At 35.1% G+C, this 24,317-nt stretch overlaps 1 protein-coding gene across 5 annotated transcripts in view; it reads right to left on the bottom strand.

The window, feature by feature from the left end:
- Nucleotides 1-1,605: 1,605 nt before the first annotated feature.
- The window catches only part of LOC149260903 (B3 domain-containing protein Os06g0194400-like), a 28,601-nt gene continuing 5,889 nt past the window's right edge, over nt 1,606-24,317 (bottom strand). Inside the window, exons 1-6 of one of the 5 annotated variants that reach the window (XM_089421352.1) lie at nt 10,100-10,349; nt 9,858-9,939; nt 9,238-9,269; nt 8,899-9,058; nt 2,593-2,799; nt 1,606-2,365 (exon numbers count right to left, since the gene is read on the bottom strand). In XM_089421352.1, the coding sequence (XP_089277478.1) occupies nt 1,826-2,365; nt 2,593-2,799; nt 8,899-9,058; nt 9,238-9,269; nt 9,858-9,878 (960 nt within the window). In that variant the 5' untranslated portion in view covers nt 9,879-9,939; nt 10,100-10,349 and the 3' untranslated portion in view covers nt 1,606-1,825. Of the gene's footprint in view, nt 2,366-2,592; nt 2,800-8,898; nt 9,059-9,237; nt 9,270-9,857; nt 10,350-24,317 lie in introns of those variants that run through there. The other 4 variants (XM_089421349.1, XM_089421355.1, XM_089421346.1 and 1 more) reach the window with 4 other exon arrangements.

Genomic DNA, 24,317 nt, shown 5'->3' with positions numbered 1-24,317 from the left:
CACCGGAATCTTCAAAAAGTCGCATTATAGACAACTCCAAAAGAAATTCTATCAATAACATATTTTCATATATTACGAGACCATAACAAAGAAACAGACAAGGTCGCTAGTGGTGGATGCAAATTTAATGTAGGGGAATTGTGTATAAATGTTGTGTTCTATTGGGCAATTCTATAAGGTATACACCTATAGAAGCCCCATTTTTGTCATTCAGCAATATGCTCCTCAAGAAAGTTTAGCATATCCCCTGGGTAAGAGAAAAATGGGGCATCCAAATGAAATCCAATAGTGGGAGGGACTCTTTATGTCCTCGAGGATGACAAAGTGTTCAAGTACTCATGGGGACTTGGTTATATGGCAAATAATCAAGCAGACATTCATGGTCTTTATCAAGGTCTCTTGATTGCCAAAGAAAAGCAGGCAATTGTGTATCAATGGCCAAATTAAGCCATCAATTATCCACTAATGGAGTCTAATAACTCAAAAAATAATTTAACCCAATGCAAATCAATTCATCAAATCAGATTCACACTCAAGAACTTTATTTTTTTTTAACACATGGTGAATCGGTAGCTATCAAGTTAATCAGGATCAAATCATTGCTGCCACTATAACACCAAGAGCATATCCAACCACCTGCAAGTTATACTAAGATCCTATGATTTTAGCAAGAGCACAAATCAACTGTACTCAATGAGATTTGAACTTCAGAATGTGTCTTACCGACTGTACGACACTCAAGAACTTTATTATCAATCAATAGTTTTAGTTCTGTTGGGGCAATTGTATAAGGTATACACCTACAAAACCCTCATTTTTGTCATTCAGCAATATGCCCCCTCAAGAAAGTTTAGAATATCTCTCGGATAAGAGAGAAATGATAGAAAATTTGAACAAGTTGATATGTAGTTCCTTATGTATTTATCGCAAGCCAAGCGTGGATTTATAAAATATAAATACTCTTTTTGGTTAGATATGTATATATATATATGTATATATATATATATATATATATATATATATATTCAATTTAATAATGTCACATGGTAAGCATGTAGGTAAGATGTGAATTTTTGGTAAAAGTTAACTTGCATGAATGAATAAGGAACAAGCTTGATGAAGATTAACAGAATGCCATTAAGATTAACAGAGAGGCATGTTCTAAAGGAGGACTGAACCCAATTCTATGTGAAGAAGCCTATAATTATTTGCAGCCCAAATTCAGGCAACAAATCGAAGACAAGAATGATCCATGATAAACGGTTTTGCTGTAAAAAGCAATGACACACAACATAACGTTGCAGAACTAGGATTACAAACTTGCTCACGAAAAATTATTCTGATGTACTGTGAAAAGCAATGACACACTAAGTTGATTAATTGATTTGTTTTCTTGCAATGATGGTGATTGGGAAAATTCATTTAAGCATTCATAAAATCTAATTTAACCATCAGACATTTAAGGCTTAGTCTCCAAACATTTCGTGGGGTGAATTTTTTTACATTCACAACTGAAGCTACAAGCAAAAAAATTACCCATTTGTAAAGAACAGTTGCACTCAAGCAGGGTTGCCAAATACTAGAAACAACCATAAGACTCCCACAAATTTCAAAGAACTTAGATTAAAGGTGGGCAATATATTTACCAAAATGAACAGCCAGATTCAAAGTTTCTCAAGGGGTATAATTGTATACAGACATTAACAAATCCAACAGGAAGGCTAAGCACTGTACCTTATATAAAAACTAACCCCAAGAAAATGACAGCTCCAAGAGCGTATCTTCTTCTACCCCGGCTTTCGCTGACATACGGATTGAAAGTTAATTATGCTTGCACCATAACCATAGGTGATGGTGCCCCGGATGTTTTTATATGATTCTGAATGCGAGTTGTCTTCCTTGTTGGTAGCATTTTCGTGAGTTTTTTATTGCTTCCAGATTCTGCATTTTCTCCTGCATCAGTTTTCTTGTTCGGTTTGCTACTTTGGCCTTTTGTTTTTGACTTGTGTTTCTCGTTTTCGTCACTGACCTTACCTGACTTTTTCAACACCCTTTTCCCATCCTTTGCTTCTGAAGACGTCTCCTTTTCATTCACTGTAGTTTTCACCTTACCGGACTTCTTAGACAACTGCCCCTCTCCTGTTTTAGCTGTACTTTTTGAGGCTTTTTTGCCAGCCTTCAGGGCTCTTTTCCGTTTCCCCAGATTTGAGGCCTCATGTTCCTGCAACTCCCTGTCAGAATCATCTGTTTCATTCTGTAGTTCCTCTGGAGGATTATCTGCTTCATTCTGTAAATTTTCAGTGTTATTTGCCTGCTCTTCTGAAGCAACTGCCGATTCAAAACCCGATGCTCTGACAATGTATACCTGCGGCCCATAAGAGGAAAACAGTATTACGGTGTTCTCATTCAGCTATACCTGAAGAAATAATAACTGGTGTTGCAAATTTGGGCATTCGCAAAAACTTGGCAAACGGCTGGCATAAAGCTTAGACCTCAAAAGCTCGAAAATACAGAAAAACTACAACCTGAAAAAGTTGGAAATATAGGAAACAATGAGGAGAAATCATAGAATTTCACAGTGATAATAATAACCTTGAATCTCGTTGGTTGGACCATTCGGAAAACCAAACAGTCCCCATCTTCCAACTGATGTTGGATCGAAAATCCTCTCCAACCTGCACTTAGGCCAGTTTTTCCAGAAAGGAAGAGTGTTCTTGAATCTTCACCATTCTCATCCTCTAGAATCATCCATTCATCACGTTTCGGCATGTGCATGCTACAAAAATGAGTTGGAAGACCCTGTGCAGCACACATTCATCAAAAGCAAGAACTCAAACCCCATATATTCAACATGATATGATAATGTCAACGCCTAACTAATCAAAACCACATTTTTACAAAGCAACAAAAGGAGTAGGAGACGAGAGAAAAGATATTTTGGCATTTGTCTACTCTGAGCGGTGTTGGTTGATAGAAAGGATAGCAATGCATGTTGCTTTTGTAACTGTTACAAAGTTATATATAGATTTATGGTTCTGAGAGGATGGGGTGGTTATAAGCTTGATTGTAATTATTCTCTTAACCAATAAAATTTCTTATCCTGCCCTGTAGATGTTTCTTTGATACACTGTGTCAAGATTTAATTACATAAAAATTTTGTGTTGTTTGAGTGCTGTTTATTAGTTTTGTGCCAAACTTTTTTGCATTTTTATATTAATTCAGACTTGAAAATACCAAAAAGTGATATCAGAGCACTAGTCAAACTGATCTTCATTATTTTTGTGCCAATTTTTCTTGCGTTTTTATATTAATTCAGGCTTGAAAATGCTAAAAAGTAGTATCAAAGTAGGAACAACATGAAAGCACTAATCAGAAGAAGAGGAGCAACATGAACAAAGTAGGAACCATAGCCTCCAAAACCCTAGCTGCTATTACAGATGAGTCGTGCACAGAAGAGAAAGGTCATCTGGGTAAGTTGCACTAGTTGGATTTCGAGCCATTGAGCAGTGAAGTCGTCCACCCCACAGTGAGGCATTTCACCGATGTGAAGTTTGCACTGACGATTTGATACACTAACTGTCATCCGTGGAGATTAAATCAAAGTCGAGCAGAAGATCGCTGAGGTGGGATGGATGAGCTGGTCAAAGGTCTGAGTAAACCTAGTGCAAGCCGCAAAGACCTGAATTAATCCAAAGTTTACATGAACCGAGATATATCCAAGTCCGCGAAGAAAATCAAGGTCAAGGAGAAGTTTATTGGTCAAAATAAGTTCGAATTAAAATATGAGATTTGTTAGTGCAACACAGATTGCACAATGTGTTCGATGGCAAAAGGAAGAAGCCTATATTGATGAAGAATGGGGAGACATGGATGCAAAAAGCTTGATGTCTAGTTTAATATTATTGGAAAAGTATCAGCCAGAAGTGTATGGAGCAAAATGGAAAACCTTTACATCACAAAGATTTCGACAAATCAATTCTATTTGAAAAGACAATTTTATAGTATAAAAATGAAATTTTAAATAAAAAACTATAAAAATGAAATTTTAGTTGACTAGTGTTGATTTAATTTTATAGTATAAAAATGAAATTTCGAGTACAAAAATTGCAAATTATTTGAATGATTTTAATATTGTTATATGCTAATTGACTAGTGTTGATCTTAAAATCAATGAGAAAAATAAGGCAATTGGCTTGTTGCGTTCATTGTCTGAATCGTGGAATCATTTAGTCACTTCCATTAGATTTAGTATAACTGATCAAAATCGAAAGGCAAGAAAATAAACTCAGTACCGTACAAAATCGATACATCTCAAAAAAAATTGCTTGAAGAGCAGGTAATCCATGGAAGACTCCAAAAAGGAGGCAAATTCGATTGACTCAGGCACAAGTACGACTGATGAAGTTTTGTCTATTTCCAATGTCTTTAACTACCCTAGTCGGCTCATTAATACACACCACTACATTGCCATAAAAACCATAAGGAATGCTTGTTAGATTCTTGTGCTTCTCATCACATATATCCACGTAAAAGTCAGTTTGCTTATTATCAAGATATTAATGGTGGTATTGCTCTTATGGGATAATGTTTTTTGGTCAGACTATTGGAGTTAAAAGCATTTAAATTAAAATGTTTGATGGTATCATAAGGACATTGATAAAGATTAGACATGAACTTGAACTAAAGAAGAAATTAAATTGTTTTGGGGAATATTGGATTTATAAAATTACAAATTTATAGGTCAAAGTGGAGCAGTGAAGGTGCAAAAGGAAGTTTTGGTGGTTATAAAGGCTACAAAGATAGAAAACCTTTACAAGTTGAAAGGGAGTACGCTCAAATCAATAAAGCAATGGAGGTATCTAGGGAGGCAAAATGAATCTACTCATATAAGGCATCAACAATTTGGTCATATGAGAAAGAAAAGGCTAAAAGTACTTGTAAACCGCAAATTACTTCTAAATTTAAAACCTTCGAATTTGAGTTTTTGCAAACATTATATATTTGGAAAGTAATATAGACAAAAGTTTGAAGCAAATAAATAGTCATATCAATAAAGGTATTCTTTGATTATATTCATTTAGATGTTTGGAGGCCATGCCCTACAATTTCTTTCGAAGGATCATCAAATTTTGTAACATTCATAAACCAGCCTAGATCCATCTTAACTCCGGATCTATCAAGTGCCAAGAGGGATCAAAATCTCTCGAGGTGCGAACTTTTCCTCAAGTTTTGCACTCAAAAAAAGAGGTTTGCACCTCGAGAGATTTGATCCCTCTCGACACTTGATAGATCCGGAGTTAAGATGGATCTAGGCTGATATTACTATTTTCACTACACTCACCCACATCTAACACTTACACATATCACATCTAACGCTCACCCATCTAATGCTCACACATCTAACATTCACCCATCTAACGCTCTCACATCTAACGCTCATGCTCACCCATCTAACGCTCTCACATCCACCCTAAACTGGGTTGTAGAGTGCCTCTCGACGCAATGATTTCTCTTGAAAAGTGTGAGTCTATGTTTTGAAAAGAAAAGCTTATGTTTTTAATACATTTAAACGATTTAGAATTATGGTAGAAAAGAAAACTGACATGATAATCAAATATTTAAAAAAAACGGATAACAAAGACGAGTTCACACATTTTGAATTTAAAAAATATTGCATGGACACTGAGATCAAAAAGACACAAAACGCTCTCACATCCACCCTACACTGGGTTGTAGGGCGCCTCTCGACGCAATGATTTCTCTTGAAAAGTGTGAGTCTATGTTTTGAAAAGAAAATCTTATGCTTTTAATACATTCAAACAACTTAGAATTATGGTCTATGTTTTGAAAAGAAGAGCTTATGTTTTTAATACATTTAAACAGTTTAGAATTATGGTAGAGAAGAAAATTGACATGATAATCAAATATTTAAAAGAATGGATAACAAAGACACATTCACATATTTTGAATTTAAAAAATATTGCATGGAAACTGAGATCTTACACAAAACCATTGTAAACACTATCTTGTAAAAAAGTGTGGCAAAACACATGAACATGACTTTTGTAGGAAAAGCAAGGAACATGCTAAGCAATGCCAATTTGCAACAAGAGTTGTGGTCAAAAGAAATCATTACTACATGCTATCTTGTAAATTAATCATTATCAATTACAATAATTGTAAAATTCCTTAAGAGGCATGGGCATGTCATCCTTGAAATTATTCAAATTTAAAAATTTCAGTAGTGAAGCTTATGCTATTACTCCAAAAATCAGCATTCTAAGTTAGAACCCAAATCAAAGAAATATCACTTTGTTGGTTATCGAAGAAATACCTATTTGTTGGTTATGAAGGTGTAGCTAAGGAATATAGATTGTGGGATCCTACTGCCCACTAAATCATCATTAACAGAGATGTAATATTTGAAGAATCCCCACATTAAATTGGATATTGTAAAAACTGATTTGAAATGGGAACAAATGTCACTAAATAAACAAATTCAATTGGATACTCAACCATCAACAGAGAGACTCAAAAGCAAGAAGAAGCTTCTGATGATAAAAAAATATGTAGATGATGATGATATTCAAGAAATGTGGAGATTCAACAACTAACAACTAGAAGATCTACACAAAATGTTATTCATCTATACTAAAGATGGGAAACCTTCTTGCCATCAAGAACCATTGATGATATCAATAATGTTAAATGTAAGATGGCAATAAAAAAGAAGAGATGGATGCTTTTGAGAAAAACAAAACTTACGACCTGGTAAAACTTCCTAAAAATAAAAATGTTGTTGGGTGTAAGTGGGTCCATAAATTATAAAGGAAATTAAAAAATAAACAAACAAACAAAAGTTGTTGATGATAACGTTGAAAGGTATAAGCCAAACTATTCTCAAATGAAAAGCATAGATATCCATGAAATTTTTTCACCAATTGTTAAGTTTGTTTTCATTCATATTGAACTGGCTTGATTTAGAGTTAAAACAATCACACATTTTTACATGGAGATTTGGATGAAGAGATTTTTTTTATATGAACAGCTAAAAGGATTTGTTCAACATCACAAAAGAAGATTAGTTAACAAGCTCAAAATGTCATCGTACAACCTAAAGTAGTCTCCTAAGCAACGTACAAGAAGTTTGGTTCATTCATGATAAATCAAAATTATATACTAGAAGACTATAGCCATTGTCTCTACTTCAAAAGTTTGGACAATTTTTGTATTCTCTTGGTGTTATATGTTGATGATATGTTTGTTGCAAGAAAAAGCATGGATGACATCAACATGTTGAAAGTTCAAATGATTAAGAACCTTTGATATGAATGATTTAGGAGCAAGAAAACAAATGTTGGCCATTGACATACGCAAAGACAAAAAAATGGTAAGCTCAAGTTTTCACAACAAAAATATATTGAGAAAAAACTTGCAAAATTCAATATGAATAATGTGAAACCTATAAGCTTCTCATTTTAGGTTTCTTCAAGTTTATGTCCTAATGGTGAGGACAAAAAGGATTATACATCTCGTGTATCATATGTTAATGCAATAGAAAGTTTGATGTATGTGATGGTATGTACTAGACTGAATATTTCACAAGCAATTGGTGTTGATCTAGGAGCAAGAAAACAAACGTTAGCTTACGCAAAGACAAAAAAATGGTAAGCTCAAGTTTTCACAACAAAAATATATTGAGAAAAAACTTGCAAAATTCAATATGAATAATGTGAAACCTATAAATATTACTTTTGCTTCTCATTTTAGGTTTCTTCAAGTTTATGTCCTAATAGTGAGGACAAAAAGGATTATACATTTTGTGTACCATATGTTAATGCAATAGAAAGTTTGATGTATGTGATGGTATGTACTAGACCAGATATTTCACAAGCAATTGGTGGTGTTAGTAGATAAATGGAAAATCCATGAAAAGAGCATTGGAATGCAATGGCATGGGTTCTTTGGTATCTTAGAGGCACAAGTAATTATTGCAACACCTTTATCGATAGTGATGTTTTAGTCTACGGTTTTGTTGATTCATAGTTTGCAAGAGATTTAGACAAGAGGATATCTACTTCAAGTTATGTCTCTATTCTTGTAGGAGAATCTGTATTTGTTGGTGTCAAAGCTTCAATAAACAATTACTACCTAGGCAAAATATATCATTGTCTCACATGCGTGCAAGGGGACAATTTGTTTGAAGGTTTTGCTAGGTGAGCTTGGAAGAATGCAAGATAGTGTAACCATATTCTATGATAGTCAAAGTGTTATCCATTTCGCTACAAATCCAACTTATCATAGTAAAGTATCATTTCGTAAGACATGTGACTGATGGGAGTGGAGTAGCTCTTAAAAAGGTCCACACTCAAGAAGATTGTGCAAACGTGTTCACAAAACCAATGTTGTGAGAGAAGTTGCGATGGTACTTGTCTTCTCTTGGATTGCAAAAGAGGTGATGAAAGAACTTGGACAAAGTATCAAGTAAATTGTTAGAATTCATGACAACAAATTAAAAAAAAAAAAAAGTGTAAGAAACCAAAATTTACTTCATGTAAAATTTTTGAGATGTTGTATAGGAATGTTGATTTACAAAACAAATAACAATTCATGTGATGTTTGTAACAATTGCTAAATGAAATATAAATCTATGGCCCTGAGAGGATGTGAGGGTTGTAAGTATGATTGTAATTATTCTTGAGCAATAAAATATCTTACCTTCCCCATGGATATATTTCCCTCATACATTGTCAAAATTTCACCACAGGAAAATCTTGCACTGTTTGGGTGATTGTCCTTCATCTTCGTGCCATTTTTTTTTGCACTCTATATTAATTAAGGCTCGAAAATAACAACAGATTATTGACATGTAAAATGATTTTTCTAATTTTCACTTACCAGCCAAAATCCACCAGAAACATGAGAGTGTAACATAGGCTTCAGGAAAGTTGGGTGAGCAGATCCTAACTCAGACTCAATCCTGGCTGCAGCCTCTATTGCTTCTTGCCTTTCTTCAGGATTGGAACACCTCACTGAAAACAACGATCGACGGCCATAACTGCAATAAACATCACCTCAAGTTACAATTATATGCCTTTACTACAAGAAAAAGTAATAGGACAAAAAATCCTTGTAAAAGGTATGTGGACAAATACTGCCTTATAAATATATCACAACCCTAAGCAAAAACAGTAATCAAAATTATACTACTTCAAGAGATTTGCCAAACAAACTCACCTCCTCCGGACGTAGGGTATGTCAATAGGAGCCTGCCATAGGATAATAAAACTTGCATTACTAAACCATCTTTCCGCTGCTCAAAATATAGCGTAAATACTCCGACTTTGAAAGAGGACAGTGACATTGAAGTCACTTCCCCTGCAATTTAGATATTGAATTTTAAAAGCAGACATTTCAATGCAAAACCCCATAAATTCTACTTGTACGCATCATTTAAGTGGAAATTTACAAGTGAAAGTACATAACTGCTTTAGTTCTGGTTAAAAGTCAGAAACCCTCTGAGTTAAAGAGATAAAGATTAAAATTTATCTAGATAACTAGATGATAACTAGATAACTGAAGCTATGCAAAGAACATAAACACTTAATTAATACAAAATTATATTTAAACCATATCTCATAAAACACATAATGGAAAAATGGCACGTCAAAGCCAAAAGTTATGTTAAAAGCCAATGATAGGATATAATCTATCTGTAGAAATGGCATTAAACCATTTAAATGGAAAGCAAAAACTAGCCAATGATTAGGTAAAACCTATGTGTAGAAATCGCATTGAGCCATCAAAATGAAAAGCGACAATTAGCAAATCAAATCGAAAAATTACATGAACATTACTACTTCACTGAAGCCGCGCATGGAAAGGGGCACCTAAACACTTGAAAGCTACATTCGAGCACCCGCACAAAGGTCAATGCCCCTGCCCATCGGCATATACAATCAGAAGGAGAGAGGTTAGGAATGACACAATATATCCGGCTAGTTATAGACGGCTTGAAATTTTAATTAAAATGCACACGACGGCAGAAAACCTAAAATGTTGATTAAATATTTGTTTCAAGGAAAGCACAACTAGTCACATATTCACATCAACCGAATCGACTGCTCTGGCCTCATTTACAGTGAATTCCTCGGGTGGATTGAAAGGGCTCTGAAGCCCTGAGATACTCTTCTTCCTTTACTCAAGACCGACCAAAGCAAAAAGAGGTCTAAGCAGAAACAATGGGTGAAGGATCAAAGAATTGTTAGCTCAAAGAGGCAATCCGTGGATAGACAACTACAAACAATCCGGGATACATGGGCAGAAACATGAGTGTTGGAGAGAGCAAAGAAACCACCTTAAAAATGTTAATAATCTAAAAAAATTATCTCTGAAATTTTTATGTATTTAATTGTGTATTTTAATTTTTAATTGTTTATTGATAATATATTATAATTTGAATTATGGTACCATCACAACATGAGCAGAGGGAAATTATCAAAACAAACCGAAAATCTCTTTTATGGCAAAATGTGAGATTATTGGAAAAAACTTTAGAGGTGGTTCATATAAATGGAAGTGCAAATTAACACAAGGTGCAAGTATGCACCGGGCCAAAAAATGCAAATAGCAAATCTAACCAAAGTTTGGGTTTTGCAAAAATGAAATTCTATGTATCTTTGCAAGAAGCTACTGATAAAAAGCTTGCTAAGGGAAAACACTTTGTACAAAGCTCAAAAACTTAGCTTCCATTGCCATTTAGAGCTGCCGCCACAACTAATAAAAGGCTCACTCTCTAAGCCCTCTTGAAGCAACTTTCAATAATCAAGGTAGAGACATAGGCGATAAACATGTAGGTCGTTGTATCTATGCAAATGGGTACTGCTAACAATATTATTTGGAGCTACTACCTGTGGGTCCACCCTACCTAGGTTTTTGCCAAGAATCAACTAAGGTCTCAGTCCACAAAAACGCTAGTGGTGCTAGTCAGCTCAATGGCAACTCTACTTACATCTATTAAATTTTAAAATACACAATACAACATGTGATATGTATTTTTTTTGACACAAAATACATAAAAATTAAAAACAAATTTTACCTATGAGTTGTGCTCTTGTCTACGCATTGCTTTGTGCCCACCCAACCAGCGACAACCTTGTGCCCGTGCTCCTTTCAAGTCTATGCATGTTCCTTTCAACCTTTGTGCCCACCCTATCGATGACAAACTTGAGGAACTTTCAAGCTTTTGCGTGTTCCTTTCAACCTGTGTGCCCACCCGACTAGCGCCAAACTTGTGGGTTCCTCGCAACTTGCTCTGTCGTTGTGGGAAGCAAGGGGGTCGAGGGTGAATAATCCAAGCACAGTTCCTTCGTCGCCTGGGCATTAATCAAGGTTGTCAACAAAGTGAATATAATCCAAGAACGGGGGCCACACTTTAACAAAGTCAAAAACCTAAAGGAAAATTCCGGTTTGTTTGTTTGTTTTTTTTTCACTTGAAATCCTCGGATCGAGTGACCTGACTTGAGATCCGTCTCCTCAGCTCAAGATTTGTTTCCTAAAATTTAGGATCCACAAGCTAGCTGTGTTTTACACATATCCAGATCAAATTCGTGAATCTTGACCCTCATCCCTATGTCGAATACAACAACTTAGCTTTAATACAAAGGAACGAGGAGAAGCACAAGAGCACATGTGTGAGCACCCCCCAATTTGGGCGAAATTCTTGGGGGTGGGGGCATTGGAGTGTTTATTACCACCAATAATAATTTCGATCACTGACAAAAGTGAATGTTGAGTAAGCTGCCGAAGGCTTTTAACTCCTATTTCTCGCTCACATGCTTAGATTGACAATTCAACAACAATACATATTCATGGATGATTTGAAGTGATACTCTAGCACGGCAAAAACAAACCACCCACATTAATATTCATATTGTTTCTTCCAGTTCCACCCCAAATGTGTCTTTGAATCCAATGTTCCACCAAGTTAGTAACACAGAGGACACGGGAACAAGGACATTGGAGTGTTTATATACAAATTTAATAATGAAATGCATTGATTCATATGTCATAAATGATTCAATGAAAGAGAAATATTAAAATATTGTAGACATTATATACAAATTTAATAATGAAATGCATTGATTCATATGTCATAAATGATTCAATGACAGAGAAATATTAAAATATTGTAGACATTGATTTAAATTAGTCATTCATTATTCTAGAATTTGATTAGTACGACGCAAAATATAAATAAAAGTCTTTCGATTTAATCACATTATAGGATTTGGTTGAAGTTTCGAACCAACTAATGTGGTTCATTCTCAGGATAAGGTGAACAAATCAATCGATCTTTAGGAATAAATAACATGGATGCATCATTGCCCATAAATAGACATTATAACTATGTTAAGAATAATATTAATAATAAAAATAGTTATAATTATAATAAAAATTCCAGTAACATGATTAAATATAATAATAAGAGTATTATTAGAAATAACATGACTTCCTCCTCTTCCCATAGTAATAATAATAACATAATTACCTCCTCTTCGCTTAATAATAATAATAATAATTCCCTGTTGAGTTTTAAGAATGTTATTAATCTTTCCAGCAAAAATTTTGATCCCTCCGTCTTTAGTTTCCTTAACAAAGCACTTAATTTTTCCATTGCCCCAAATAAGATTCCTATCGATGACATTATTTGTAACATCGAGTATGGTATTAAGGACCTTCCAAATAATGTCAAAGAAACTATTAGGCAAGCTAAGCCTCCCAAGAAAAACCTGAGCAAAGTAGAGTTTCCTGCCCTTAAGTCCCTAAGAGATAGCATTGTCATCCTTAGAGCTGACAAAGCTGGAGTCGTCGTCATTCTTGATAAGTCCAACTATTTCTACAAAATGATTGACCATCTTTCTAATAATGGCAGTTACATCAAGCTTAAGAAGAATCATGTTATGTTCATTTCTAAGGAAGCAGCAATCGCTATTAAATCGAATATGTCTCTCAATCCTCTTTCCTAAAAGCTCATTGAGAGCAATCCCCTACCCCTAGAATTTATGGCCTTCTGAAGATTCATAAATCTAGGGGTCCCTTATTAACACAATAGGTGGGCCGACTTATCTTCTTGCTAACTTCTTAGCTCAAAAGCTTAAACCTCTTGTAAGTCGCAATGATTCTTTTGTTAAGGACTCTGCCTCCAAATAATATTGTTAGATTTGGAGCTACTGCCTGTGGGTCCACCCTACCTAAGTTTTTGCCAAGAATCAACTAAGGTCTTAGTCCACAAAAACGCTAGTGGTGCTAGTCAGCGCAATGGCAACTCTACTTACATCTATTAAATTTTAAAATACACAATACAACATGTGATATGTATTTTTTTAGACACAAAATACATAAAAATTAAAAACTAATTTTACCTATGAGTTGTGCTCTTGTCTACGCATTGCTTTGTGCCCACCCAACCAGCGACAACCTTGTGCCCGTGCTCCTTTCAAGTCTATGCATGTTCCTTTCAACCTTTGTGCCCACCCTATCGATGACAAACTTGAGGAACTTTCAAGTTATTGTGTGTTCCTTTCAACCTTTGTGCCCACCCGACTAGCGCCAAACTTGTGGGTTCCTCGCAACTTGCTCTGTCGTTGTGGGAAGCAAGGGGGTCGAGGGTGAATAATCCAAGCACAGTTCCTTCCTTGCCTGGGCATTAATCAAGGTTGTCAACAAAGTGAATATAGTCCAAGAACCGGGGCCACACTTTAACAAAGTCAAAAATCTAAAGAAAAATTCCGGTTTATTTTGTTTGTTTTTTTCTTCTTTTTTTTCACTTGAAATCCTCGGATCGAGTGACCTGACTTGAGATCCGTCTCCTCAGCTCAAGGTTTGTTTCCTAAAATTTCGGATCCACGAGCTAGCAGTGTTTTAGACATTTCCAGGTCAAATTCGTGAATCTTGACCCTCCTCCCTGTGTCGAATCCAACAACTTAGCTTTAAATCAAATGTTCCACAAGAGCACAAAGGAACGAGGAGAAGCACAAGAGCACATGTGTGAGCACGCCCCAATTTTGACGAAATTATTAGGGGTGGGGACATTGGAGTGTTTATTACCACCAATAATAATTTCCATCACTGACAAGAGTGAATGTTGAGTAAGTGTCTGTCGAAGGCTTTTAACTCCTATTTCTCGCTCACATGCTTAGATTGACAATTCAACAACAATACATATTCATGGATGATTTGAAGTGATACTCTAGCACGGCAAAAACAAACCACCCACATTAATATTCATATTGTTTCTTCCAGTTCCACCCCAGATGTGTCTTTGAATCTAATGTTCCACCAAGTTAGTAAGACAGAGGACACAGGAACAAGGATATTGGAGCGTTTATATACAAATTTAATAATGAAATGCATTGATTCATATGTCATAAATGATTCAATGAAATAGAAATATTAAAATATTATAGACATTGATTTAAATTAGTCATTCATTATTTTAGAATTTGATTAGTACGACGCAAAATATAAATAAAAGTCTTTCGGATCAATCACATTATAGGATTTGGTTGACGTTTCGAACTAACTAATGTGGTTCATCCTCAGGATAAGGTGAACAAATCAATCGATCTTTAGGAATAAATAGCATGGATGCATCATTGCCCATAAATAGACATTATAACTATGTTAAAAATAATATTAATAATAAAAATAATTATAATTATAATAAAAATTCCATTAACATGATTAAATATAATAATAAGAGTATTATTAGTAATAGTAATAACATGACTTCCTCCTCTTCCCATAGTAATAATAATAACATAATTACCTCCTCTTCGCTTAATAATAATAATAATAATAATTCCCTGTTGAGTTTTAAGAATGTTATTAATTTCTCCAGCAAAAATTTTGATCCCTCTGTCTTTAGTTTCCTTAACAAAGCACTTAATTTTTCCATTGCCCCAAATAAGATTCCTATCGATGACATTATTTGTAACAGCGAGTATGGTATTAAGGACCTTCCAGATAATGTCAAAGAAACTATTAGGCAAGCTAAGCCTCCCAAAAAAAACCTAAGCAAAGTACAGTTTCTTGCCCTTAAGTCCCTAAGAGATAGCATTGTCATCCTTAGAGCTAACAAAGCTGGAGTCGTCGTCATTCTTGATAAGTCTAACTATTTCTACAAAATGATTGACCATCTTTCTGATAGTGGCAGTTACATCAAGCTTAAGAAGAATCATGTTATGTTCATTTCTAAGGAAGTAGCAATCGCTATTAAATCGAATATATCTCTTAATCCTCTTTCCTGAAAGCTCATTGAGAGCAATACCCTACCCCTAGAATTTATGGCCTTCTGAAGATTCACAAATCTGGGGGTCCCTTATTAACACAATAGGTGGGCCGACTTATCTTCTTGCTAAGTTCTTAGCTCAAAAGCTTAAACCTCTTGTAGGTCGCAATGATTCTTTTGGTGAGGACTCTGCCTCCTTTGTTCAAGAATGGAAAGATATCAAGTTGGAACCTGGAGATTTGATGGTTAGTTTTGATGTTGTTGATATCATAAATCGCATCACTGACAAAGACACTGCCAAATTAGTTGGGCTCTGCCTCACCTCGACTTTCTTCAATTTCCAAGGTGAGTTCTATGAGCAAACATGCAGTGTTTTAAGAATGTTATTAATCTCTCCTGCAAAAATTTTGATCCCTCTGTCTTTAGTCTCCTTAACAAAGGGTTTATTGATGACATTATTTGTAACAACGAGTATTAAGGACCTTCCAGATAATGTCAAGGAAATTATTAGTCAAGATTGTGCTATTGTTCTTAGAAAGGCTAAGCCTACCAAGAAAAACCTGAGCAAAGTAGAGTTTCTTGTCCTTAAGTCCCTAAGGGACAACCCTGGCATTGTCGTCCTTAGAGCTGACAAAGGTGGAGTCATCGTCATTCTTGATAAGTTGGACTATTTCTACAAAATGATTAACCATCTTTCTGATAGTGGCAGTTACATCAAGCTTAAGAAGAATCCCATTATGTTTGTTTTTAAGGAAGCAGCAATCGCTATTAAATTGAATCTGTCTCTCAATCCTCTTTCCCAAAAGCTCATCGAGAGCAATCCCCTACCCCTAGAATTTATGGCCTTCCGAAGATTCATAAATCTGGGGGTCCCTTAAGGCCTACTGTTAACACAATAAGTGGGCCTACTTATCTTCTTGCTAAGTTCTTAGCTCAAAAGCTTAAACCTCTTTTGTTAAGGACTCTGCCTCCTTTGTTCAAGAATGGAAAGATATCAGGTTGGAACCTAGAGATTTGATGGTTAGTTTTGACGTTGTTGATATCATAAATCGCATCACTGACAAAGACACTGCCAAATTAGTTGGCCTCTGCCTCACCTCGACTTTCTTTTGTTTCCAAGCTGAGTTCTATGAGCAAACATGTGGTGTTGTGATGGGTTCCCCTCTTTCCCCTATTGTCGTTAACTTGTTTATGGAAGATTTTGAGACCAAGGCCTTAGCCACAACTCAATTTCGCCCTAAAAAGTGGAAGAGGTTTGTTGATGATACTTGTGTCATCTGGCCTCATGGTCGTGAGAAGTTGGATTTGTTTCTTAACCACCTTAATTCTCAATCAGACTCCATCAAGTTCATGATGGAAGTTGAGGTGAATGGATGCCTTCCCTTCCTAGACATTCTTCTTTCTAGGATGGATGATGGTTCCTTTTGTCACCAAATTTTTCAAAAGAAAACTCACACGAAACAATATCTCTATGCTAGTTCTCATCATTTTCCGACTCAGAAATTCAGTGTTCTCGGCATTCTTGCTACCCGTGCTCTAAGAATCTCTAATGAAAACCACCTTGAACAGGGGAAATCTCATCTTCTTAAGGTTTTTAAAAATAATGGTTATAACAGATCTCAAAGCGTCAAGGCCTTTCATAGGGCCTGCAAAGTGCCACGAGTTAAACATCCCAGCGCAATTAAACAGTTGATTTCCACGAAATCTAAAATAGTGTTTGCACACACTTGCCTTTCTCATATTACACTATTAATACAGAAAAGAACATAACCCTTCTTAAGGAAAGTTGACAAAAACAAAAATACCACCTTTTACTATATGAGTTATTTATAAGTGAGATTTTTAGAAGAAAAAAATTAGTTTATTTTCCAATCTAATTTGTCTAGAATCCGGTAGGGATTCACAATCAACGTGCTCCAAAGGTTTTTGAGAGTGTTGAATCTATATAAGTAGTCAAAACACCAATTTAAATATCACAAATCAAAATTTGACCACTCCATTATAAACAACTCCATTATAAAACAACTCAGTGATTATATAGTATAAAAATGATATTGATGCATGTAATTTATATGCATGTATTCATAGTAAAAATATATTTTTGAGACAAATACTATTATAGATCATGAACTCCTTTAAACCAAGTATTAAGAAAATTCACAAAATGCATTGAGATCATTGCGATCAAACAATGTCATCAAATCCCGTTTTCTTCGAATGTTCAAAATTGACCAATGAGTAGGCAAATAGAATGATATAAAAAATATTTTGTATTTTCGATAAAGTAACTACCATATATTTGAATGTCCAAAAATTGTAAAACTAAGTTCAAACACGTCATCAGCCGTGGGATGGTTAGAAATTTTTAGGAGATGGTGGGTGAGGGACATAATAATATTTATATATAACAGGAGAATATTAAAAATTTAGAATTCACGATAAACAATTACAATTGCATCCAGTTTGTAACAATATTTACAATAGGTATTTTGGTTTTAAATATAATTACAATAGCCTTTATGTTTACCAATTCTGACAAAAATTGAGTAATTCAAAAAAGGGTTGAGTAACATTTTATTATTGGTGGTTGGAAATTTAAATTTAGGAAATTTAAGTATAATTATTTTCAATTTGCAATAAAATATATGATATATGAATGGTCTATGAAATAGAGAATCGATTTTATAGCAATAATTCTTCTTCATATTTCTTGTTATTATAATTATGTTAAAACATAAAAAGTATTAACTTTTCAATGGGTTCTATAAAATTTTACAATTATGTTGGAAATTACTATAAAACATTTTAGTTTTGTAAAACAAAAAAATCATGGATCAGATTAAGAAAGTGATTGAATGGGAATTTGGTCTACTAGATACATTAATGACTTTTATACTTCGTGACATTTATGAGTTATATTAAACGGATGATAGAAATACTTAAAAATGGTGTACCATGTACTTTTCTATATTAAAATCTCTTGCACTTTATAAAGTGACTTTATGTGTAAAGTACTAAGTGTCTTTTTCTAATATTAAAATCACTTGCACTTTATAAAGTGAATTTATGTGTAAAGTGCTCTTTCACTTTTTCTAATATTTAAGTGAGTTGAGAAAATCGCTTTATGAGAAAACAAAAAAAAAAAAGTATACAACTTGAAAAAGGTACTAGGAAGCTTTTAAGTAATAAGGCTAATGTATGAGAAGGTTCATTTGGGAAAAGTGATCTCAGCCAGACATCTTGAGATTCAATCTTTTCCAAAAGACAAAAGGAAAAAAAGGAGGTTCATTCTTCACTTCACGCTTTAGAGAAAGAGAGGAAAAGAAGAGAAGAGAAATTCAAGGAGTTTTCAACTTGAAGAGGAGAGCTTGAATTCCTAGGCAAAGGAGGAAGCTACACTAGCATAGAGATCAAGGAACAAGGCAACCATATACCAACACAAAATTCAAGGCAAGGGCACGATTTCGAAGCAAAAAAGATGCAAAATTTCTAAAGAAAACAGCAACGCGAATTCTGGGATTTCTGGGCACAAAATCCGAGGGCATACAACTATTGTTTGGCCCAAAATTCTAAGAACAAGTTTTGAGGAAGCTGATAAGTGGCAACACAAAAATCGAGGCTCAAACCAGTGTGGATTTCGAGGCACTACAAGTTGTTTCATGCACAAAATTCAAGGCATCAACAACACAAAATTCAAGGCTAACTTGGCACAAAATTCAAGGCTAATTTGGCATAGATTTTGAAGTTGATTTCTAAGCACAAAAATCTAGGCACTTGAAATTGTGAAAATCTGAAAAATATCAGTGGGCACAATTTTTCCAAATTTACATTTAAAGCTTCGGCAAAAGGGAGATAAGTGTTGTGATTAATTTTTATGTACTTAGACTAATTTCTCAAGCAATAAAATCCTCCTTTGAAAACCAATTTTCCCCAAAAGGCTGTGGGGTTTTTCTAGGGTCACCTTAACCAAAAATAAGTGTCTCTCATGCTTGAAATGCTTGCATAAATTTTGATTTAATTACAACTGATAGGAAATGTGAAAAATAGTAGAAGCACTCATTAAATGTTTACAATGAATGCATATTGAAAATTATATCACCATGACAAAACATGTGGGTTGGGTTAAATAAACACTTGCAAAATTGTAAACTGGGGTTGCAGTGCAAATCATTAATTTTCTACATTTATTCAAACAATTAGTACCCAATCCAAGTCATTATTATCTAATTATTTTCCCAATGTTTGAGGTTGAGATGGTGGAAGCACTAGACTTTCAGTGACTACTGGAAACCCATGTACAGATGACCCAAAAAACATTAAAGAGCAAGAAAAATAACCACAAAGACCTTGTTTCCTTAATTGGAGGTCTTGTGTCAGGGGTGACAAGAGCGAGGGAGACAATATTTTTCCCTAGAAGGAATGTAGAATTGACCTATGCTTGGAGTAAGGGAGCACTCTCCAATAATTTAACCATAATTTAGTGAAAGCATATGCCTTATTGCAAAGTTTAACCATAACAAAAGAGTGACATATATCTTCCTTCAGTGGCAAGTGATTCAAAGCTTATTATTCATTATCTTGTCCCACTGGATTGAAGAAAGTCATTAAGAATGTTAAAGGCATTATTTCGTTCTTCCCCTCTACAAAATCCTATCATGTATTCAAAATCAACAATCAAGAAGTGGATGTAATGGCCAATCAAAGGGTTCAATTGGAAATTGGAAAATTAAATATTAATGGGCATGTTATCATGTGCCCCCTCCAATAAATTGGGCAAAGGATCAATAAAGGCCCATTCCCCAATCAGATCAGGGAAACATGGCAACTATGGAGGCCCTCGTTCATGCATGGGCGTGGTCCGGTTCAAGGACCAATTGAGAGGTGATTTACATCACTCCTTTTTCATCCCTATGGTATCACTGCAAACTAGGTGACATTATGAAAGCAAAGGTGGTATGGTGGCAACACTCGTGCCAATCAATGAGTTGTTGGGATTGACATGAATCAAAAGAATTAGTTAATTTCGAAGTTGGGTCAAGGACAGAGACAATACAATCCTTAATCCTTTCCCTCAATTCCTCAAATTGGTACTTGGAGGATCTATATTGTGCCCAAGCGGTTCAAATCGAAGCAATTATTACAATCAATTGGCAGGATGACGAAAAGTGGATTTTAGAAATGCTTGCTTTGTTTGGGTTATGTATGATAGTTATTCTTCAAGACAAACTTAACCAACAATGTGTGGCAAAAGAGTGTCGATTAGATAATAGAAAACAACTTTGTTTGAGAAGCCTCCAATTCATACTTCAACTTGGCACTTGAATTGGCTCAACATGGGAGGTTGATGGCATTTCATATAATGATCACGAGCGAGATGTGGCATTTTCCTCATATACTAAGCCATACCAAGTTATCTTTGGTCTGGCTCTATATTGTTGGACCTAGTTTAACATCTCTTGGACGTTGCAAGGAGGTTTGAAATGCAATGTTGGCGGCAGCGTTCCGGGTTTGAATCACTTAGCACTACTTTGTATGCTCTCATTTTGATTTAATTGAGATTTTACGATATGGCACTTTGGCAATTGAATGAATTGGTCTGGCTCAAATTTATAACATTTCGACTATAATGAATTGGTTTTCAAGTTATGCATCAGAGTAAGTCTCGTTTATAGTCTATGCACTTCTTTGTTTGTGGTTATAGGTTGGGTGGTATGGATATGTGTGTTGTGGGCATTTGGATGTCATATTGAGTTGGGTTGATAGGAAAGTCTCGTTTATAGTCTATGCACTTCTTTGTTTGTGGTTATAGGTTGGGTGGTATGGATATGTGTGTTGTGGGCATTTGGATGTCATATTGAGTTGGGTTGATAGGATACAACGAATTTGATGTTATTTTGAGCCAGGCCTCATTTGGTGTCTTGGTTTCAGTGGCATCTTTACCACGCTTTTTATTCATACTATTTGTCAGGTTGTGCCTGTTATTCATAATAGTTATGATATTGAATATTGGGGTAGGCAGTTGTGCAATTGGATAATTGCACCACTACTATGTTCAATATTGAGGTGTTCATTCAGCCAACAAAGTTCTTGACATATAATGTGCACTTGTTGTTTTTGGTTAATATTGGCAATCTCTTTATTTTGAGCTCTAAAGAAGTTGCATTAGAATCCTCCAACATCTTTGCAGTTATGGATGATTCCCAACAAGCTTGGACGCAAAATCTACCAAAAGATAGATGGTCTCTAGTTTGACAACTAAAATGGAAATTGGATGATAAAATTAGTGCCATTCAACAAAAAGTGGAGTATCTCCAAACAAGTATTGTATAACGAAAAGCTCAGCACACTCTTCAAACAACACTTTAGTAAATTCTCCTCAACCCCATGTCCTTGTTCTAAAAAATTAGGTTTAGGCTAAGATGTGATAAAAAATAAGTTATATGGGATTTAAAGTTTAGATTTTGAGAGTCTTTTGGAAAGTTTATACTTTCACGTGCTCCAATATAGGCAATAGATATAGCCAGTATGCAACTATACTTTTGATAGTCTTCTTTTTGTATCCGACCAATAGTCATGCATTATCTTAATGTTATCGATGACCATGCACCCCAAATGCAACTTTTTTGTCAATATAAATTATGGTCTAATTATATTGTTCTAGTTAAAGAAAAAAACATGGAGGCCTTGCTTATTGCAATGTTGTTGTTTAAAATACAAAAAAAAAAACGCAAATTGAAACTCATTACACAAAACTCATGTTTTGAATTTCAACTTGTACAACAAAATTATATTTGTTGTACTACAAAAATAATGTTTGAGAAAAATGATATTCTCTGATCAACAATTTATATGATTGTCAAAAAAAGATATAAGCCAAAAAAAATCCCCAAAATCTACGTAAAAAATCACTGAAATTTGTCCAGAACATTGTTGAATTTTGCCTAAATCACCTTGGGAATGGCCAACAAGTCCTCGAGTCCCTGATAAAGTCCCTATCAATCTAGGGACAGGTCTATAAGTCCCCCAAATGTGAGAAACGGATAAAAGCTAGTTATGAAATGAGCTGAAAATCTCAATTCTAAATGCAAGTTGTGATCTGAGCCAGTGAAACCGGAGTCGTCGATCACTCACGATTCCGACTCAAATCAGCAGTCAAACAAGCATATCTGAGTCTTCGCGAGTCAAATTTTTGTTGACTATGAAGTCCAACTCATGTTTGACAATGAGTTCAACTAGTGGTCAACATGAGTTTGACTCACGACTTCATGATTTCAGCGATTTACAAATCTTGGGCCATAATATAGGTCTCTGCAACAAGGTTGACCAAGATGTCAAACACCAAGCAATCTTGGCGCTTGAATATTGAGTTAGCATAAAAATAAGAAAGCAAAGCAAAATGTAGAAATAGGAACTCTTGGAGCTAGCCATTCTTCTTCCAATAGCCCCTTGTCATCTCCCTCTATTGAATCTTCAATGTCAAGTCCAGTTTCCCACACATGCCTCAAAGTCCAAGTCAAACTCAAAGCCAAATGAATCCTCCTGCATTCATCACTAGAGGTGGAAACATTAGAACTTTTTTCACTCCTTACGCAAAACCCAATTCCCAACCTACCTTGGATGCCACTAGTTGGAAAAAAAAAATTCCATAGTCAAGCAAGGAAGATCATTGCTAACTTTTGGTACTATTCTAACATACATTTCCACTATGCCAAAAAGCAGTGTTCCACGGGGACGCGTCTCCCAGGGTGGAGTGCGCGCACCCCACGCACCCGGGACGGGGAGACTCTCGGGGGGTGCCTTTCCCCACGTCCCCCTTTTGGGGAGACGCAAGGGGGTGCGTTTCCCCAATGTGGGAGACTCGACTCCCCAAAAGGGGTACTTCTGGGCGTCCCCCCTTAATTTTTGTCTAATTACCCTTTATAAACCAAAAAAAAAAATGAAAATTAATTTATTAAAAAAACATAAAAAATAAAAATAAACTAAATTAACAATTACAAATAAAAAATTACATGAACAAGTTAGGGTTAACTCCACTTTTCAAGTTTTCATTCTGCCGCCATTCATTATGCTCTTACCTCAACGCATTTTTTCCTTCCATCTGCTTTCATTGCGCCCACGAGAGCTTCAGCGCATCCTCACTCTTCTCCACGCAGCGGCTTGCTGTTAGCACTTAGCAGTCGTTGCCCAGCAAGTGTTGGCAAAACAGAATTAGCTAAGGCTCTTGCATCCTATTTATTTAATACTGATGAAGCTCTAGTGAGGATTGACATGAGTGAATACATGGAGAAGCATGCAGTTTCAAGGCTGATTGGAGCACCACCAGGGTATGTGGGTTATGAAGAAGGGGGACAGTTGACTGAGTCTATACGTAGAAGGCCTTATGCAGTTATTCTGTTTGATGAAATTGAGAAGGCACATACAAATGCCTTCAATATTGGGTCACTGATTCTCAGGGTCGAACTGTAAGCTTCACCAACACTGTCATTATTATGACTTCAAACATTGGTTCTCAGTACATTCTAAGTAGGCTTGATGATGAACCTAGCTCAAAAGAGGAACTGTATGAGAGAATGAAGAACAGGGTTATGGAAGTGGCTCAAACGACATTCCGCCCTGAGTTCATGAATCGCATTGATGAGTATATTGTTTTCCAACCTCTAGACCGTGAACAAATTAAGAACATTGTAAGATTACAGGTATGTGGTTCATCTATCGTCATTCTTTTAGTGAAAACCAAAGCGAAATAGCAGAGGTTGGTCAGATATATTAGAAGTTAATTTATTTATAACTTTTTGATTTAATCATATAGAAACAACTGTTTGGAATATATGTTAGTTTCAGTTATCATTTTGGTTTTCAATGTAAATTATAGAATGGTGTAAATTATAGAATGATGATTGATGAATGATAATTGATATGGATCAATGTACATTGTATTTGAATATTTGAATTTCATATTGAATTTTATTATTGAATCTTATTGTATTGAATCTTGATGAATTAGCATTATTGAACAATGAATATG

The sequence above is a fragment of the Pinus tabuliformis genome, chromosome 6, assembly GCF_031772625.1.
Source record: "Pinus tabuliformis cultivar Carrire ecotype Pingquan chromosome 6, CPIR1, whole genome shotgun sequence".
Classification (NCBI taxonomy): Eukaryota; Viridiplantae; Streptophyta; class Pinopsida; order Pinales; family Pinaceae; genus Pinus; species Pinus tabuliformis.
The sequence above is the reverse complement of the archived record's forward strand: the minus strand, read 5'-3'. Positions and strand labels throughout refer to the sequence as shown.